Raw genomic sequence first — 21,013 nt, 5'->3', positions numbered from 1 at the left:
CTCTCCACCCCAGCCCCTCTGTCCCTAAATTACCAAACAATCTTTGTTATCATTCTACCTCTTGCCTCAAAGCGGCTCACAGAATGGCAGTTTAAAAACAGAATAAAAGAAACTTGTTGCTGCTCAGGTTGGGGAGGGGACACTTCAGAGCAAAGCAGCAGTAAGGAGACACAAACGCCCACTCCCACCCCAGGTTGGGGGAGGAAGAGGGCATGGAAAAGGCACATCCACTTAGGGAAGAGGCATCCCCAACTACGGCCATGCGGGCGCTTGGGAGCCTAGTCTCCAGACCCCAAAAGAGGCCTTCCTTCTTCCTTTCCATTCTTCTTCCTCAGCAGGGGTTGTCCTTCTGTACATTTGCAACTGTAGCCTTGCATATGTTTTCTACCAGCAAAGCCGGGGGGGGGGGGGGGAGATCATTATTTTCTAGGTGGTACTTTATTCTGCTGCTCTCACACCTACCTTGAGGACCTTAGGAGTTTGCAATCTATCCTCTGGGCCAGCCTTCCACCAGCTTGATGTCCTCCCCAGAGGTTTTGGACCTAGCTCACATCATCCCTGACCACTGGTCATGAACTGCAGCCCAAAGCTAGATGGTGCGCCTGCCATCTTCATTTTCCCCAAAGTGCTGTGGCTTTGGCCCTATGTGGCTCAGGGGCAACGTGCCTGCTCTGTAGGGGAAGAGAGAGGCTGGCCACGACTGCTGCCACCATCACCAAGCAAGGGGTATGGAGAGAGGACCAGAACATTCAACAGAAGGGTTCCTCATAATTGCCAGAAAGGGGGTGAGGTGGGGGAATGAACTGGCCCCCCTTTCTTCATTCCCACCCCATAACTAAGTAAACGCAGCCCATTCACTCCTTTCTGGCCATCTAGTAAAGGACAGGGGAGAAAGACAGCACGGGAGGGGAAAGAGAGAGAGCGCGCAAAGTCTCTTGCCACTGGGAAGGGAATGCCCCACCACCATTCCAGCACAAAGGTAGAAAGGTTTTTCTCCTTGCACTTTTATCCGAAACTACAAATACATGACAGGAGCAAGAGATGCTGGCCCAGAAGCATCCCTGAACACAAAGGGGGTTGAGGAGAACAATAACAAAGTCTCTTTGGAGCAGAGTTCATGCGGAGAGGTCACTGTTGTCAAATCGCTCCTGATCATACACCTCTGCCACCACCTTCCGGCCAGCAAACCAGCGGCCATTCAGCGCCTGGATGGCTTTGTGCGTCTCTGAGGCCATGGAGAACTCAACAAAGATCTTGACAATGATTTCAGCATCCTCCTCCTCGCCCTGCTTTTCTTGGTAGATGATGACCCTGTTGACAGCCCCAAACTTGCCACACTCTTCTGTCACTTCCCCTTCCAAGTCATCGTCAATGTCTTTGGGGTCCACCATATTGCGCAAGACCATCACAGTTGACTGCCAGGAGAAAAGGAGAGCAAAATGTCACAACTCCACAATACCCCTCCTTACCCACTCTGGGGTGGGGAAATCATCTGGTAGCTGGCTCCCCACACCCCAGCCACCCTGCACCACCTTCCACCACATTTCGTGTCCTGTCCCTTCTCCTCCCAGTCCCAAGGCAGAAAGCCAGGGGCAGATAAGTTCACTGCCCTGGCCCCAACTCACCTCCTGCTTCCGAAGCAGCTTCTGCATGACCATGTGACGGGCGCTGCTGCCAGAGATGCTCATGTGCTCCTGCTCACTGAGCATTTCTGGCCTCTCAGACTCCTGGAAAACTTCCTCCTCTTCCTTCTCCTTCTTTACTTCTAGCAGGCCCAGTGTTGGGGGGCTGGCCAAGATGGGGTTCACCACACCCACCTGGGGAATGGTGACGGGAATGGGTGGGCGAGCAGGGGTCACGCCTGAAGGGAAAGAAACAGACCAAGGCATGAGCAAGAGCAGTGCCAGGCAACTCATATGCTCCAGGACCCTCCCTCCCTCCCCTAGCCAAGGAGAAGGGCACGCAAAAAGGGGGAGGCCAAACACCACCTGGGAGAATGCAGTAATGACAGATCATGGGAGGGAGCTCTGATTCAGGAACATAGCAAGCTGCCGTGATACCAAGTCAGGCCACTGGATCCATCCACTTCAGGACTGTCTACACTGGCTGGCAGCAGCTTTCAAGTATTTCAGGCAGGGGACTCTTTCAGTTCTAACTGGAGATGACAGGGATTGAACCTAGAACCTTCTACATGCAAAGCAGCTGCTCTACCACCAACTGTTCTACCTCTTTCTCTGCCCAAGATCTTGGAGTCCTTGTCTGCCTGTTAGAAAAGACAATACTGGGCTATGTATAGAGCTGTGCTCTGACTTGGTATAAAACAGCTTCCCAATCCTCCTGAATGCAGCCCTGCTCAATCAGATCAAAGGCCCACCTAGTCCAGCAACCAGTTTTTCAAAGAAATTGTGCTGCTTTGAAAAATCACAAGGCAGGCATACACTCCACAACATGCAATATTTGTGAAGGTTCAATGACCATCATAGCTTATAGTCACTGAGAAAGCTGGCCTACACCAAATCTTCTATTAAAGGAAATATGGTCATTGGATGCCTTCTAACAGTGAGTTCCATATTCCAATAAGTCCCCTCTTATCTCTGCTGAACCTACTACCAATGCCTCTTGCTAAGGTAACCTAAATTATTATTGCAATGAAGAAAAACTGCTTCCAGTCCACTTTCTCTATGCCATGAAATCATTTCAAAAACCCCTCATATGCCTCCTTGCTCACATTTCAATACTACAAAGCCCAAAACATTTCTGTTCCAGCTCTACAGTATCTTGTTTGTGGTAAGGTGACCAGAGTTGTACACAGTGTAAATGAATTAATGCCCCATCATCTACAAACATGACTTCATTGCTCACCCCTATCTCCAAAAGGTGTGGGCAAAGGGAGAAAACACCTTGAACTGAGGTTGTTTTGAGATTCTCCCCAGAAGTACAAAGGCTACAAAGTACCTCAATGTTGTAGCATGAGATTAACAAGTGATTCTGGAGGTGCATGAAACTGATGCATCTGGGGAGAGGGTGGCTGAAAGAAATTAAATGACTGGCAGAATCAGAGACCACGGAGAAGAGTTGGTGGAAGAAGATTGGAAGAAATTTAAAGACTATTTGCAGAAACATTGTAAAATTAATGAATGTTAAAATGATGTTGGATTGAAATTAAGTGGCATTAGCAACAAGGTTAATAAGAATATGCAAAAATGGATTGATAACGGATGAAAATATATAGTTATAATATGTTGAGATATAGAGTTAAGATGAATGAAAGAGGGTAAGGATTTGCTGAACTGACTATGTGAATGGGAATACAAAAAAGGGAGGTGCGAGGAGGTCAGGGAAATAAGCAAATGAAATCCAAGATATGAAAAAAAATGGATTTGTTTTTAATTTTGCCTATTTACTTTTTCTGTATTTTGTATTTTCTTTTTTTTCCTATGTATTTTTGTATTTTTTGTATTTTTCTTTTTTCTCTTGTTCTCTTTTTATTTTGTAAATTTCTGCTTTTTGTAAAATTCTAATAAATATCTTATAAAAAAAAAAGAAATTAGTGACTTCTTGCACTAGGCAAATGCATCCTGACATGATCTGTCCCCCAAACCAGGCTTTGATGGTAGAAAACATATATGCAAGGCTACAGTTGTCAAATGTACAGAAGAACAACCCTTGCTGAGGAAGAACCAGCATGGCTTCTGCAATAAGAAGTCCTGTCTCACCAACCTTTTAGAATTCTTTGAGAATAGCAACAAATATGTAGATGGCTGCAACAAACTTCCTCATCAATGGCTCTTGAGAAAGAGGTCAAATCCTCTTATGCATTATTTAACTGAATGGTTTAAAGACAGGAAGCAAAAGGCAGGAATTACCTGTTTTCACAAGGAGAGCCCTTCTGGAAAATAAGAAAGGCCAGTGGAGCACACAGCTCTCAGTGGCCAGCCAGATCCCTCTGGAGGAGAAGCCCACAGTGCTCTCCCCCTCTGAGATTCCCAGCAGCTGGCATTTAGAAGGATACTGCTTCAGGCACTGATGGCAGAACACAGAGCCATCATGGATAGTAGCCACAGAGGAAGACTAGTAGCCTTACCCACCATTATTTGGTCTAGATCTTTTTGGTGGCCAACACATTTTGTGGGAGCAAATAGCATAGTTTAACTATGCATGGTATGAAAAAGTACCTGAATCTGTCCTAAACATGCAACTTCTTTGGAAGGCCTCACTGGGTTCTGGCATTACGTGGCCAGAAGAAAACCTTGTCCTTCCCACTTCCTCCAATTAATGCATGCCTTATACACTTCTATGATGTTTCCCAGACTTCTCTTTCCCCTGCTATACTGGAAGGCCCCAAATGCTGCTGGTGGTCCAGCCCCTTGGTCATGTTGGTAGCCCTTTTCAGAACTTTATACACTGCCCCGGTATTTTATGATATAGTGGTAAAAAAATACTTTTATAAGCCAACAAACCTTTGACATCTCTACAATATCCTTTTGATGTGAAGCCACCGGAACTGGACACAGTATTCCAAATGTGGTCACACCATAGGTTGTTGTAACAACATTATGATATCAGCGGTTTTACTTTCACAGCTGCCACACACTGGGTCAAGCTCTTCACTGAGCTGTCCACTGCAGCCATAAGGTCTCGGTCCTGGTCAGTCACTGCCAGTTCAGACCCCATTAGCCCAGTGTTCCCCAACCTTGGGCCTCCAGCTGTTTTTGGACTACAACTCCCATCATCCCTCGCTAGCAAGACCAGTGGTCAAGGATGATGGGAATTGTAGTCCAAAAACAGCTGGAGGCCCAAGGTTGGGGAACACTGCATTAGCCTATGTATGAATTTAAGATTTTTTGCTCCAATGTACTTAACTTTCCCTTTGGCTGAACAGAATTGCATTTGCCATGTTAAAACCCATTTAACAGTTTGGAGAGATCATTTCGGAGCTCCTCACAATCCCTTTTCATTTTAATCAACTTGGAACATTTGGCATCACCAGCAAACAGCCACATCACTGCTTGCACCTAACTCTTATGAATAAGTTAAAATGCACCCATCCCAATACTAATCCTCGGGGGACTCCACCTCCTACATTGATTCTACTCTCTGCTTCCTCTTCCTGCTACAAACCTGCCCTCTGACCCCATGACCGCTAAACTTATTCTGGAGTATTTAATGAGAAACTTTACCAACAGCTTTTCCAAAGGTTCAACGCACAATGCTGACTGGACCACCTCTATCTATAGGCTTGCTTACACTTTCAAAGAACTCTAAAAGGTTAGGGTTTACATGAAACTTTACATGTCCTGCTTGAGTCACAATAAACACACCGGCTTTCATGAGCAATGTGAGGAGCGTTTAAGCAGAGAAAAGGGCCATTTCAGGAAATCAAAACCAGAACAGCCATCATACAGAGATGCCTCATCATGAAAGCAGGTGGAGAAAAAGACAAGCAAGATGATGAAGAGGCTGGAACATCTTGCTTAGAAGGTTGTTGGCTCACTTTAGTGTAGATACATGATGGGAAAACACAGAAAAGAATGTTGGTGTGGAGAAGAGAGAGCAAATAAACTTATTTTTGTTCTCCAATGAAATTAGACTGGCAGCAGGTTCAGGACACAAAAGGAACGACTTCTCCACACAACACACCTATGGAACTCGCTGAGGGCTTTAAAAAGAAGATTCAACAAATTCAGGAAGGAGACCTCCAGCCTCCAAATGCCAGGGCCACCCTCACCTCCACACCCAGCATGTGAGACTTTCAGCACCCCGTCTCCAGACCCACCTGTGATTACACCTGGTGCTTGGGCAGCCATCACAGCCTGCGGCAAAGCGCCCAGGGGCTGTGCTAAGGTCAGTGCCGGCGTCACCAGCCCTGGAGTTGTTAACGTGCTGAGGACGGCAGCTCCTGTCACACCTGCCACAGCTTCCTACGGAAGGAAAGGCAACAGCACCACATCAGACCTGCCCAAGGAGCCCTGGCCCTCCTTTTCCAAGCACCCAAAGAGGCTTGAGGGGCCCACAAACTGTCTTCAGCGCTACACCCACCAGCACTCATGGCAGGCCGAAACAAGAGAGTCCAAGCAGGTCGCTCCAGCCCCTAGAGATCCTCTAGGCAGGTGCAAGAATGTGATGGAAGAGATGTGTGCACACGTGTGCAACCTGTGCCTGCAAAACCCAGACCACGGAGCAGCACACACGGCTCAATGCTAATGCTCAACTCCGCTTCTTACCTGAGCTGTGATCTTTGCTGTGGCAGCAGCAGCTGCAACTGCTGCTGCTGGGGGCAAGCCTCCTGGAGTGGCAGGAGTCAAGAGTGGCATAGGGGGCGTGACAGCTTTGCCCACTCGGAGGTACTGGCCCCCCAAGTCAAAGAGGTTCATGGACGAGACAGCATCTTGCGAAGACTGTGCCTTCTCGTATTCTGCAAGAAGAGAAGATGGCGATTGGAGGGCAGCTGCCCCATACCAGAGTGGATTTTGCCCTCTCCGCTGGCAGCCCACTTACCAATGAATCCGTAGCCTTTGTGCTTCCCTGTCGTGGGGTCCCGGGCCAACGTGCAGGACTTGATCTTCCCAAAGGCCTCAAAAACACTCTTGATGTCATCATCCGAAAGGTCCTGGTGAACTGAGGCCACGTAGATGCGGTTGAAGGCCCGTGCCTCCTCCGCCAGCTGGTCGATGATGGGCTGGGCTTGGCCAATGTTGCTGGGCCTCCCCACCTGCAAGCAAAGGGCTTTTGTCAGAGGCGGAGGCGAGGCCCGGAGGGCAGCCTCTCAGGGACCACTGGCCTGGCTTGCCCAACAGACGCACCTTGCTTTGAGGAGGACAGACATGCATGCTGCCCACCCAACACTCTCCTGACAGAGCTGCACATGGCAGGCGCTGCGCACACAATTCTGCAGGGAGCCCCCAGAAGACAGTGCTGGGTACAAGCCACTGCTTCCCTCTGGACAATAAGCAGGCAACTAACGGGCCAGAGGGGAGGGGAGGTGTGCTTGGAGGTGAGGGAGTCCAGCCCCTGCTGAAAATCCAGGTGAGCGGGGGGTGGGCACCAAAGCAGATTTCCAATAGGGGGAGGGAGTCAGCATGGGGCTTCCATGCCTGCAGAGTCCTGTCCTGTCCTGGCAGGGAGAAAACCGAAACAAGTAAACCGAGAGGCAGTCAAATGGGCAGCAGCACCACCCTGTCAGGGCCAGGGAGAGCTACGTGCCGGTGCTTGTGTGATGTACCTTGATGTTCCGTCCCCCCAGCATGACGGAGTTCATCTGCTCCAGGGCCAGCTGAGCAGCTTCAGGCACCTCATATTCCACAAAAGCAAAGCCCTGCAAGGAAGGAGGGGGAGAGAGTGTTGTTCACAACCCATGCCAGGGCCCTCGCGCCGCGCCCCTCCTGAAGGGGCTCACCCAACTGGCTGCAACACAGAAGCACCAACCTTGTGCTTCATGGTCACAGAGTCCCAGGACATGTCGATGCTCTTGATGGGGCCGAAGGGGGCAAAGGCCTGACGGATCGTGTCCTCTCCAAGCTCATAGTAAATAGAGCCCACGTAGACCCGGCACATGATGGCCAGAGCCCGCTGCCTCTGGGCTGCCATCTGTATCAGAGAGAAGGTCTGGCTGGTCAGCTTGGGGGGTAGCTGGAGGGGCAAGGACAGCTCTCCCCCAACAACCCCGCTTTCCTTTCCCGCCCCCAACACCCCCCAGCAGCGAAGGGAAGCTCCGAGTCTCAGCAGCCCCAGCCCAGCCTGGCCCACCCAAGCCATCTCATCTCACTCCTGCAAGAGGAACCTGCCACATCCTATTGCATACAGAAAGGGGTCAACCACCTCCCATGGGGCAGCAAGAGATCCAGCTTCAGTCTTCACCTGACAAAACCCTCATCCCCCAAGACAGGCCCCATCGGAAACAGCCACCAGTCCACGTGAAGGGGACATCTCCGCTGCCTGCGCTCCGAAGCACGGGCTGCTGTCCCAAGCACGGGCCGTAGTCATGCGTCTCCCTGCCCCTCCCCTCCACATACTGTCTTGGCTGGAGCCCTGAGCCAGACACCCTCAGCTGGCGTCCAATCCCAGGTTTGCCACAACCCAGCTGCTGGCCTGCAGTGGCACACAAGGCTACTGTGGAAACCCAGCCGGACCCTGAAGCAGTTGCACTCCCGCACCTGCGCATGGGGCCAGCGGAAGGAACTGCTCTCTGGGATCAGGTGGGGAGAGGAGAGTCCAACGGCCAGGGACACGCACTGGCTGCCCAGAGCCACGTGGACTTTGTGCAATGGTCAGGGCTGCACTGGGGCCCCCAAGGGGCCCTGCAATGCTTCTCTGGCAAGAAGGAGCCAGCATGATCCAAGAGACCAAAAGGAGGCTAATCACCCCTTCCTTCATTGCTCCCTCCCTCCCACTTTGGGACAGAGGCTGAAGACCATGCTAGGAGAGAACTGATGGCTGAAGCAGTGGACAGCTGCAAGCCAAGCCTGCCTTCCCTATACGAAGTGAGCCGGTCTGGGGCCTGTGGGGCCAGCAAAGGGCCCCCTCTCTGGCATGGGGCTCCCAGCTGCAGACTAAGGAAACTAGAGCCACAGGGCAACCTCGAGGACCTCATCACACCTCCCAGCATTCAGGAGCCAGCAGAGCAAAGAGTTAGGGAGAGATGCTGCATGCACTCGCAAGGGAAGCACGTGGCGTCGAGGACAACCAACCCCAGCCCGTCCCAGGACCTGCCACCTGGGTTGCCTGCTCCCCTCCCAACACAAGCAGGGAAGCGACGGGCAGCTCCTATGAGGTGGGTGGCCAGGTGCACTGCAAGGCCACCAGCCAGTTACTCGCTCCCGTGGAGACCTTGCCCCACCAATGCTAAGCTAAACCCAGGCTCCCAGCCCCAGAAGAGCGGCCGGTATCCTCTGTCAAGTCCAGAGGCCAGCCCTCAAGGGCACTTCTGCCCTGCCGTGCTCAAAGGCCGGACCCTTCAATGGCTCCTGGAGGGCTCAGTCTGACTTCTGCCTCCCTGTCCACCATACAGCAGTAACCGGGATGCCTCAGCAAGCTCCACCCCCACCCCATGCCCAGGCACAGTGCGGCACAAGGGCCTGGCAGGAGTCCAGGCCCTGCCAAGCGCTCAGGCTAACCCTGCCGTGCCTCAGTACAGCTGGAGGAGGCCTCCTGGGACCAGGCTCTGTGAGGTGTCTGTGCTGTGCTTAGGCTCCAGCTACAGGAGCAGGGGCGGGTGCCCTACCAGCCCGAGCCCTGCGCATGGCGAGGCAGAGGGAGGACTGGCAACTGCCACCTCTCTCTCTCCCACCCCCATAAACACTGTCCTAGCAGTGTTCTCCCGGGAGAGCAGTCCAACTTGCCCAGAGGGGCCTTCACTGCCCCAACACCCAGCAGCCAGGCCTCTTGCGTCCCGTGCTGGCCCACTGGTGAGTTACCTTGGCAGTTACTTTTAGGTCAGGACCTCAGCATCCCTAGAGAGGTGGCTCTCCCAGCTGCTTGGCTCTAAAGCTCTCTCGCTCTTTCTCTCTCTGCCCAATGCCTCCAACGGCCCCGGCTGCCCCCAGCCCACGGTCTTCCTTCCTCTGGGGAGCTAACACTTGGCCTGGGTTGGTGGGGCGTGTCCAAAGCAGGCGGGTGTGTGGAGGGAGAGGGAGGGAGGGTGAGGCCACAGCTACGTCCTCCCCTGTGCTAGGCCCTGACTAAGACCAAGTGCCCCAGAAGAAGTGAATGTGTCTATTGACCGATTGTAAAGGTGAGAGAGGATCTCCAAAGCCCATTGTCACTGCTGCCATCTGAAAGACAGTAAAGACAGAGTTCAGTCTGTGGGAGCTGAGCATACGACGGCTTTTCGTCAAAACTCAAGTGGAAGAGGCCTCTCCTTCCTTCTTTCCTCCTTGCTTGCCTGCCGCTGCCGCCTCCACCTCCTTGCTGCACAGCCCCTGCCAGCCCCAGGGAGCGAGGGAGGTGTTTCAGGACAGGCGGGGCTCCTCTTTGACCCTCAACAGCTGCCTAATTGCAGGGAGGTGCCCCCACCCAGTAACCCAGAACTGCCCAAAGGGCCTGGCCTCAGTGCCCCCACCCCCACCCCACCCCCAATCTGTGGCTCTTGAGCAAGAGGGCTTCACCAGCAGCTACAAACCCCTCTTGCACTGTAAGGCGACTGCCACTCCCTACCCGTCAGTGTGAGGACGATGTACCCAGCAACCCCAGGCACCCCCTTCTAGGCAGGCCAACAGCAGGACTCCCAGCTGGGAGCCCAGCTCTCCTCCTTCTTCAGCAGCTAAGCTTCCCCTACCCAGGCAATGAATGCAAGCAAGTGTGTGGGCCTGGGAGCTAGCAGAGGGGGGAGGGAATACAACACACTCCAATTTCGCAGCGGAAACGGAAGCTAAAGTACCTGGCTCCAGTCACATCTCAGGGCTGTGCAGTGGCTCTAAGTGCATAAAGGGATCCACCTTGGGGGAGGGGGGAGGAGGGAGAGGCAAAGGCAGGGCTTCCCGGGGTGGTGCCTCACCTGAAGGTTGGTGAGCTGCTGCTGTTGGTGGGCAATAGTCTGCTTCACCAAGACACTCTTGATGCTCTGCTCCATTGCATACTTCTTGGCCTGAAGGGGACAGAAAGCCCAGAGTCACAGAGCAGACTGGGGTGTGCCACACCAGCATCCTCAAAGCGTAAGGCATTTCCCAGCACTGCAAGCGCAGAGGACTGCCCCCTCGTCCTCCAGAGCCCACCTGCCTGAGACCAGTTCCCCTCCATCGCCAGGTTGGTAGTCAGTGGCTGTTGCCCAATGCTGACCGAGAAGCTCAAGACTCCCCCATCACCTTCAAAGCTATTGGAGTTGTTTGCCAAGGGGGCCTAGACCCAAGAAGTGGACATCTAAGGATGGAGGAGCAGACTAGCCCCTGGCCTTCTGCTCCCCATGAGCTGTGATGCTTTCTAGCCTCATTACGGCTAGCCTTGAGAGGGAGAAGCATGCAAGCCAGAAGGCCCCTGCTGGTCCACTCACCTTCTGAAGAGCCTCCTGCTGCTCTGGGGTGAGAGGAGGGAGTCCCAACTTGGCTGCTGTGCTTTGTCCATTTTCTACCTTGACGGTCTCTGTGCCCTGCAATGAAAGAGACACTCATAAAAGGTGGCCAGGCCTGAGCAGTGCTGCAGGGAAAGTCTGTGCTGCTTCAGCAGGGAGAGCAATGAGAAGACAGAGGGAAAGTCTCTGAGCCTCCCTCAGAGAACTCAGCTTTCTTCTTCCAGGAGTAATTGCCCATCCCATCCCAAAAAGCTGCCATTGTATTGCCATTGTATCCTCACCACTGCTGCCACCCTCCAACTTTCCAGAGTGCCTCTGAAGAACAAGCTCTAGTTCAAGGATGCACACATGGCCCCTTAGCCCAGCAGCAGCACTCAGAAAGGACCCCCACTGCTTAGCCACACATGCCTCTCTCCATATGCGGTAATGCAGCAACTGCAACACCCAGAGGCCTCACCAGGCAAACACTTGTTGGAACAGCAAAGGAGGCTGCAGTGCAGCAGCACAGAGCAAAAACATTTCACTTTCGTATAAGAGCTGCACATATCCGGTGGAAGTTTCCAAACCACTCGAGACAGAGAGAGATGTGGCTGCTTTAGTCACTGTGGGGCCCTCACCCAAATTGTTCAGAACATGTGGCAACCCTGAAAATGTAACCAGATCCAGGAGGCAAGGAAGTGAGTGGCAATCTACAAAGCACCTTGTCTTCACGATGCACACGGGATCCGTATGGAGCAAAGTAGCATGCAGAGAAGGGGGTAGGCGTGGTGGCCCAGAAGGTGAGATGGAGGCACGCAAAGTGTGTTGCGAGAGACAGGATAGAAGCTACCTTGCATAACACCAGAAGCAGCTTCAGACCAAGGGAGACAACTGATCCACCTAACTCAGAATGGTCTACCCTCACAGGAGGGCAAAGGTGGTGCAAATGTATAACTTGACTGGGAGATTGAAAAGGTGTGAGGAAAGCGGTCCAGGAGGATTTCCTTAAAGACCCTCCAGATAAACTGAAAGAGATTGAGGACAAAAACAAGAGGATGGTAGGTAGACTTTCCTCTTAACAAAGGAGCAAGAGGCAGTCCTAACACAAGGACTAACAAGTGAACTGATGGTGACTGCAGGATTAGAGCAAGTGGTTCCATGTAATCCAGTGTTCCACTCTCACCTACCTATCTACTCCCCTTTTACAAGCACCTGAGCCAGGCACAAGCGCATCTTGTGGCAATGACTTAGTAACATAGGTGCAACCTATCAAGTTGGAGGTACATTTATACCAGACTGTCATAAGAATGCTCCTGCAGGGTTAGTCTATGAGGCCCATCCTGGCCTTACAGAGGCCAAACAGATGCCTCTTCTGGGAAGTCTGCAAGCAGGATTTGAGCACAAGAGCTTTCTCCCCTCCTGTGGTTTTGAGCAACTGGTATTCAGAAGCATTGCTGCCTCTGCTTGTGACTCTCTTAAAGCCAAACCGGTCCAAACATCATTTCACTTCTTCAGCTGTTCTGTGAAATTTTTCCACTGTTACCATGTTATCACTGCTTGGGAAGCAACATGCCTGTGTTATAGCACCACAAAAGAAGGAGAAAAAACAGCAACCTACAACATGTGTGGTAACAGAAAAGGGTAGGACCAGCCATGACAGTTTGCTCCAGAACTCTTGCAGGTGCAGACAGTGCTGGAAGGGGGAGTCAGCACACAAATGCACAGGAAATAAAGGGGGGCCTGGAGGGCAACAGCTTAAAAACAAAGGATCCTGGATCAGCACAGCATCCTCTCCTCACAGTGGCCAACCAGCTTCCCCCAATGCGAAACACGCAAGCAGGACACTGTCCCCTTATGTGGTTTCCAGCAGCTGGCATTCAGAAGCACTGCTGCCTCCAGGACACAGCAAAAGCATCCTGGCTTGTAGCCATCGATAGACCTCTCCTCCTCCTCCATGCATTCGCCCAATCCTCTTTTAGAGCCACCCAGGTGTCCAGCCTCGCCTGCTGCGGGAGTGAGTAACGCTGCTGCTCCTGCAGATGGCGAGGGGGCTCCCCCCCCCACCTGATAGCCCTCGAGAGCCGGGGATGCCCCAGCGGCTGAGTAAGGGGGGGGCAAGAGACAAGTCCCGCCATGGCCCTCGGAGGAAGCATTTCCTTCGCCGCTAATTGGGGGGGGGTGAGAAGCGCGCCTTCCGTCCCCCCGCCAGGAGGGGCCACGGAAAGGGCCGCTCCTCCCGGGGGGCCGAGATCCCTTCGCTGCGGCAGTCAGCGCCAGGCGGCGAGCGCCCTCCAGACGCGCATGCGCCAAGAGGTCTCCTTCTCCTCCCTCCCTCGAATACCCCGGAGCGCTGGCTTCTCCTCAGCGCCTGGGAGGCCAAGAACTACGCGCCCCATCGGCCGCGGCAACTGTGGGCCGTGCGCCCGGCGGGAGAGAGGCGCGGGGCATGCTGGGGGATGTAGTCCCGCCACCCCCCCCCCGCGCCCGCTGCCCGCGCCGGGATAGCTCTGAGGCTCAGGCGGGGGCACTTCGGCGGCGGCGCCCCCGCGCCCCGAGCACGACGAGGAGGTCTTCTCCGCGCCGCCGACCCTCCTTCCCGCCCGCCTAGCCCTCACCCGCCGGCTGAGGAGCGAGTAGCTCACCAGAGAGATCGCCGTCGTCGCCGCCATCTTCCCCGACTCCTCCTTCCCCGAGTGCGAGGCTCTCGCGAGAACTAAACTGCGCGAGAGAGAACGGGCCGGCCGACTTCCGGTTCCTCGGGGGTCTGTGGCGGGCGGGGCGGGGGGCGGTGACGACACAGGGGGGAGACCGACCGTCAGAGAGCGCGACGGCAGACGGGAGAGCGGCGCTCCGTCACGCCGGGTGGCCAGGCTCCCGCTCCGAGACCTGGAACCGCGTTCGAGATTTGCCTCAGCGGCAACTCCTGGCTCAATTTCGCATTTTCCCGCGCAAAGACAGGCGGCTGCGGCCCAGTCAGAGCCTTCGGTCTCCGATAGGACGGGAAACCAGGAAGTCCCGCCTCCGAGTGATGCGTTTGACAGAACGCGGCAGCCTTCGGGTCTCGTGGGCTCTCGCGACAGCTGGAAGGCTGCTGCTGCCGCGCCGCCTGGCTGTTTACCTGCGGAACTCCCCGCCCCTTGGCGTCAGGCAGGCGCCGGCCCTTTCGCTGGAAGCCTATAACAATGTTTACTTTCTTAAAAAAATAAGTTTTTCTTAAAAATTACATTTTATATTGAACATATTAATCATATCAAAGAAAATACAATAAAACAAAACACCCCCGGTGACTTCCCTCAACTTCCCCTTCTGGCTCTTTAACTATTTGCTGCTTCTGCTTAATTTTATCTTATTCTTCATCTTTTAGCCGAGTGCTCTTATATTCTTAGCATTTTTATACCAAATTTCCTTCCAGTTACACCTTACATTTAATTAATTTCCATATTGTTGAAAGTGAGGAGGAATTAAAGAACCTTTTAATGAGGGTGAAAGAGGAGAGCGCAAAATATGGTTTGAAGCTCAACATCAAAAAAACGAATCTCATGGCCACTGGTCCCATCACCTCCTGGCAAATAGAAGGGGAAGAAATGGAGGCAGTAAGGGATTTTACTTTCCTGGGCTCCATGATCACTGAAGATGGTGACAGCAGTCACGAAATTAAAAGATGCCTGCTTCTTAGAAGAAAAGCAATGACAAACCTAGACAGCATCTTAAAAAGCAGAGACATCACCTTACCAACAAAGGTCCGTATAGTTAAAGCTATGGTTTTCCCAGTAGTGATGTATGGAAGTGAGAGCTGGACCATAAAGAAGGCTGATCGCCAAAGAATGGATGCTTTTGAATTCTGGTGCTGGAGGAGACTCTTGAGAGTCCCATGGACTGCAAGAAGATCAAACCTATCCATTCTTAAGGAAATCAGCCCTGAGTGCTCACTGGAAGGACAGATCCTGAAGCTGAGGCTCCAAGACATTGGCCACCTAAGGATGTTGCAGGAAAACGCCCCCAAATCATTCAGTTTGGACATATGCGACGCTTCTGTTATAAATTCATAGAAAATCACCCGTACATCGGATCTGTACTGTTACACTTTTTATTTTACACCATGAAGGAAGGACTATCAAGGGGGGGAGACTTGACACAAGGCAGCCAACACGTCCTAGCGAGCCCTACCCAGTTGGCATGACAACCTTGATGGCCCTAGACAGAAGATCATTACACTCACAAAGGACCTGCATGTGGAAGCAGATTCAGTACGAACTGAAACAAAGGACAGTGATCAGCTCTTCCCTCTGGGGACAGGAAATTGCAAACTCCCCTTTGTTCTCTGGAAAGTACTCATGGGGAGGGGGAAAGGAGGAACCGGACAGGTGACAAGATACTCAGGTTACCACCACAACTCCTCCCTCAACCCCTCCTTTTTGTGATGTATCAATGATGTAGTCATGATGTAGTTGTGATGTAGTCTTAGGGGTGTAGCATGAGGGATTAGTAGCTAATAAAAGTTGGGGTCTCCTTTTGTTCAGGGCTTCCATCTTGCTTCGTCTTGCAGTGAGTGGGAGTCCTGTCACTACAGTCTTCAATAAAGACCAAGCCTACTGGCTGCTGTTTCGCTCCAGTTATCCTGGTTGGTGTCTTTGCTTTTTGTCCAAGGGAGCCCTTGGATTTCTCCGTTAACAAGGAGAAGAGAAGACTCCCTGGAAAAGACCCTGATGTTGGGAAGGATCGAGGGCACAAAGAGAAGGGGGCGACAGAGGACGAGATGGTGGGACAGTGTTCTCGAAGCGACCAGGATGAGGCAGGCAGTGGAAGACAGGAGTGCCTGGTCCAGGGGGTCATGAAGAGTCAGGCACGACTAAACAACAACAATTGTTGTCTCTTAATCTTTGCTCGTTTCCTTAGTTGAGTTTATTCAAACTCTGCTAGTGAGCCCATTTCTTTACAGTATTTCTGTAGATATAACATGAACGATTCCCAGTCTTTTTTCAAGTCTCTATTGTCTTTGGCTCTTTGCCTGAGTTTCGCCATTTCTGCATATTCATTGAGTTTAACTTGCCATTCTTCTTTCTGTGGTATCTTGTCATCTTTCCATGTTGGGGCTAGTAGCTGCCGTTGTAGCGTCCATGAACAATTTTGTCTGCTCTTTTGAGAGTTCCTGCCCTATGATACCTAACAAGAAAGCTTCTGGTTTTTTAAACAAAAGTTGTTTTAAACATCTTCAATTCATTATTGTAATGGCTTTAGGGGTTGCTTGTGCGTAAGTTACCGCCGCTCTGGGCTAGGTTGCCTGGTTAAACCTTTTCCTGGCTGGACAGCCATCCACTCCGTGGCTGTTCAGTCGCTAGCAGAATCCATCAGTGGGCGTTTCTTGAACCTCTTCCAGCAAAGAAGTTCTTTGATGCCAAGTCGCCGCCTACTTTCCCTGCGCGGAAGTCTTCTGCGCAGGGTGGGTGTGGGCAGCGGAGGACCTGTGCTCTCCCCGCTGGTCTCCTGCGAAGAGTCCTGGAGCCTCCTCTCTGCTTCCCCCATTGGCCCCCCTCTATCCCTGGTGTTGCGCTGATTTTCTTCCCCAACAGGAGACCTGCCTCTCTCCCTGCTTGGCCCCTCTCCAGCATCGCTGTGGAGCCTCGCCGCCTCCTCTAGTTCCGATGGCAGTTCCCTGACAATTATATATCATTTCCCAATAATTTTTGATTACTTTACAATTCCACCACATATGATAAAACGTACCTTTTTTCTCTCTACACTTCCAGCACTTATTCGAACTTGTTCTATACATTTTTGCAAGTTTAATGGGAGTCATATACCATCTATACATCATTTTCATGTAATTCTCTTTCCAAGTTATACAATCAGTAAATTTTAAATCCACTTTCCATAATTTTTCCCAATCTTCCATTTGTATATTGTGATGTAAATCTTCTTGCCCATTTAATCATTACACATTAACCTCTTCATGTTTAGTTACCCATTCTAGCAACAAATTGTACATCTTCAATATTTTAGTGTTGTCTTCTATGATTTCTCTTTGAAATCTAGATAAAGTGTAACTAAATCCTTTATCTTTTTAAAACACCTCATTTATTTGGAAATACTGCAACCAGTCATTGACATATTCTCGGATCTCTTCAAAATCTTTCAATTTTAATTTCCCTTCTGTTTCTGTTAATAGACCTCTATAAGTGAGCCATTTTTCCTTCATGTTAATTTTTTTAATTGATGTTGCTTCTGTTGGTGACAACCACCATGGAGTCTTTTGTTCTAATAAGTCCTTGTATCTTTCCCAAACTTTTAAAAGTGATCTGATTATATGATTATATTTATATATGATTATATTTATATTTATATATGATTATGCACTTTCCCTTTATCATACCACTAGTACACATGCCATCCAAATCTGTTGTCATGTCCTTTTAATTCTAACATATCTGTATTTTCTAATTTGATCCAGTCCCAGATCCAAGCAATGCAAAGGGCTTCATAATATAATTTAAAATCTGGGAGGGAGAAGCCTCCACTGTCTTTAATATCGGTAAGTAATTTATGTTTTATTCTTGGTTTCTTCCCTTTCCAGATAAATTTTGTAATATCCTTTTGCCATTTCTTGAAGCATTCTGCACTACCTATGACCAGTACTGAATGAAATAAAAAGAACACTTTTGGCAATATGTTAATCTTAATCACCGAGATTCTTCCTAGCAATGATAAATTCATTCTTCCCCATATTTCTAGATTTCTTTTTATTCCATTCCATTTTTTTCATAATTATCTTTAATAATATTTTTGGTTGTCAACCAAATTCCTAAATATCAACTTTTTTGTGAATCTCTATTTCAATATTCTGCTTTAGTTCTTTTTTATCCTTCTCTGATAAATTTTTCACTAACAGCTTTGTCTTAGTTTTATTTAACTTAAAGCCTGCCACTTGCCCAAATTCCTGTTTTTTCCCCTATAACTTTTGGAAGAGAGTTCTTAGGATCCTCGACTGTAATTCCAAGGTCATCTGCATATGCCTTTAATTTATACAGTATGTCTTTTCCCCCACCGTAATTCCTCTAATGGTTTCATCTGCCCTGATGTTTCTTATCAGGACTTCTATAGTCAGAATAAATAATAAAGATGACAATGGACATCCCTGTCTTGTTCCTTTCTGTATCTTACAATTATCTGTTACCACCTGGTTTACAATTGATTTGGCTTTTTGAACAGAATATATTGCTTGAATCCCTTTCCTGAAATTTTCTCCAAAATTCATTTCTTCAAGGATTTTTTTTCATAAATTCCGATTATACATTATCAAACGCTTTTTCAGCATCTATAAACATCAACACTGCCTGTTTTTCATTTCTTACTTCCAAGTATTCTATCACATCTATGTTATTTCTTATATTATCCCTCATTTGTCTCCTCGGGAGAAAACCTGCCTGATCATGGTGTATAAATTCCCTCAATATTTTTTTTATCCTGTTGGCCAATATGTTGACAAACAATTTATAATCATTATTTAATAACGAGATTGGTCTATAATTTTTTATTGAGGTCAAATCCATATCTTGTTTTGGGATTAAAGTTATATATGCTTCTCTCCATGTTTCTGGCGCCTTTCCTAGCTTTAAAATTTCATTCATTGTTGCTTGCAATGGTGCTAGTAATTGTTTACTTAATTTTTAATAATATTTAGCTGACAATCCATCTGGTCCTGGTGACTTCCCTGTTTTTGCTTGATTAATAGCTTCCAATGCCTCTGAAGATGTTACTCGGGCATTTAGAATTGCTAATTTCTCATCTGTAAGTTTTGGTAATTTACTTGCTCTCAGATATTCCTCTATTTCAATTTTTTTCCTTTAATCCTGTCCTGTATAGATCTGTGAAATACTTAACAAATTCTTTCCTAATCTCTTTTGGGTTATCTATACATTTTTCCTTGACTTTAGTTTTACTTATGTTTTTCTTCTCATTTTTATTTAATTGCCATGCCAACAACTTCCCAGGTTTGTTAGCATGCTCAAAATATTGCTTCGTTTTTTTAAACTTTTCCACTCTACTTCTTTACGAATAATCATTTAATAGGGACTTCCGGGTTAGCGCCATCGGCAATGGCGGAGTTCCTCTGACTGAGAGGAACCCGCTCCGCGAAAATCGGGTCTTGCCACCGCGGCGAAGGCGGAGACCCCTCAAAAATCCCAGGCGGAGGAAGCCTGGGAACATGGGATTCGGCTGACACCAGGAGCACCTCCCCTACTCGCAGGGAACCCCTTTTTTGGGGATCCGAAGCGACGTGGGGTGAGCGGCGCGGTGTTTTGAATCGACCGCTACTTTTACGGAGTGAAGCCGCACAGCCGTTGCCGGAGAGCGCTGACTTTTTCCTGTGGACAATTGGACTCTAAACAAGTACCCGTGAGTAGAACGGAAAATTGGATTAAGAAACATTTTAATTTGGTATTGAAGCGGGAAGGTCTAAACAGGAAGTCCGCCTTCCGCTTTTGTAAATAGACTAAAGCAAAAATTGTGCAAGCTAAAGCCTGGAAAGTTGTATATAAAGGTCTAAATTTCCTTCAGTTTTAACCACCAAAACCCCTCTTGGAAGCAGGAGAAAAGAGGGGGAATTTTGATTGTTCAAGCCTGCAGAGAGAGAGTAAAGAAAGATAAATTTCCACCGTCTCAAACCTGGGAACAGGGTGTCAGAGACAGAAATTTTTGGGGAAGTTCATTGACTGTGAACGGAACATCTTTTGACAGATAGCTGAAGAAGAGAAACAAACTGATTCCAATGTTGCCTTTTGCATTTAAAAGAAACAAAAAAGTTGAAAAATGAAAGTAATTTTCTTTTGTTGGACCTGTTTTCAAAAGATGGATACAAATAGAAATTGTCTCCTCTAGAGGGAGCTTGTTAAATTGTTGCTGGAGTTGATCTGGGGATTTCACAGCTGTGGAGATTAGGATCGTGGGACCAGACTCTGACCTTGAATAAAAATGTGTTTAGAAGAAGTTTTGGTGCTTGCTTTCTGCAAGACAAGTGCTTTGTTGGAGCAGATGCATGAGAATATGGATTTGATGACTGTTGCAGTCAAAAACGTTGGACAAACAGCGAATACTTATATAGAAACCATTCAGGAACCAACCCAGGAACCTGTTTTGACAAGGCAAGTGCAAATGCAGAAGACAATGGAGGAGGTTGCTGCTGAACCTCAAGTAACACAAATGGAGAGACCCGAGGCCCTGCAGGAGCATAAGCCGCTGTCCTTGAAGACTGAATTTGGAGTGGGCCAGGGTGGGTCTGGAGTCGTGGGGGCTCTTAATTTTGGAGGGACTTTGAAACATGCTTTTAAATACTTTCTGGACTACACTGCTGACTGTGGGGAATGGGACTGTGGGGAATGGGCTGATCTGCTGAGGGGAGATGGAGATATCTTTGGGTTGGAGTTTCCCCGAGACCTACTCCTCAATGAGAAAGGAAAGAAATTAAGAAAGAGATCAACAAAAGACAAGGTAAAGTGCAGGTATAAACAAGAAGAAGATCTGCAGAAGGGACATGGAAAAGACTTAAGAGCCTCGGACATAAGATTACCAGGTTGATGGACTAGATGGAATGGACTGTAAGGACTGACACAACCCGAGACCAGGAAGAAGAGACGTTGGAGGAAAATTGGAAGAAGGTTTTTTAAAAAATTATTTTGGGAATTAGTGTAAAATTAACGAGTATTAGGAAAAATGTTGGAATGAAACTATTTGGCTTTAGTAGAAATGATATAAGGAGTTATGTATAAATAAGTACTAAATTTTAAGCTTTAAGGTATTTTATGGTAAGATAAGGTTAAAATAAATTAAGGTAAACTGAACGACAGAATATAGTGAAAGATGGAAAGGATTTGCTGAGTTAATTAATAAGTTAGACTGCTAAGATAAATTACCCAATAAAAATTGAGAAAGATGGAAAGAATTTGCTGAAACAAATAACTAAACTAGAATACAAAAAGGGAGGTGTGAGGAGGTCAATGAAACAAGTAAATGAAAGATAAAGATATGGAATATTGG

At 49.1% G+C, this 21,013-nt stretch overlaps 1 protein-coding gene across 4 annotated transcripts; it reads right to left on the bottom strand.

The window, feature by feature from the left end:
* Window positions 1–988: 988 nt before the first annotated feature.
* PUF60 (poly(U) binding splicing factor 60) lies at window positions 989–14,111 on the bottom strand. 4 transcript variants are annotated; one of them, XM_083622107.1, is made up of 11 exons: window positions 13,624–13,983; window positions 10,985–11,080; window positions 10,493–10,582; window positions 9,720–9,770; window positions 7,426–7,587; window positions 7,223–7,315; window positions 6,499–6,712; window positions 6,225–6,415; window positions 5,777–5,921; window positions 1,626–1,861; window positions 989–1,415 (listed from the first exon to the last, which is right to left on the bottom strand). In XM_083622107.1, the coding sequence occupies exons 1-11, from the start codon at window positions 13,648–13,650 to the stop codon at window positions 1,116–1,118; spliced, it is 1,605 nt and encodes a 534-aa protein (XP_083478233.1). In that variant the 5' UTR covers window positions 13,651–13,983; the 3' UTR covers window positions 989–1,115. The 4 variants fall into 4 exon arrangements, with proteins under 4 accessions (XP_083478233.1, XP_083478232.1, XP_083478234.1 ...); XM_083622106.1 differs by having other exon boundaries at window positions 13,597–13,705; XM_083622108.1 differs by lacking the exon at window positions 9,720–9,770 and having other exon boundaries at window positions 13,597–14,111.
* Window positions 14,112–21,013: the final 6,902 nt, after the last annotated feature.

The sequence above is a fragment of the Podarcis filfolensis genome (genome assembly GCF_964270895.1).
Source record: "Podarcis filfolensis genome assembly, chromosome: 7".
Taxonomy (NCBI): Eukaryota; Metazoa; Chordata; class Lepidosauria; order Squamata; family Lacertidae; genus Podarcis; species Podarcis filfolensis.
Note: the sequence above shows the minus strand (reverse complement) of the source record. Positions and strands in the feature narration are given on the sequence as shown.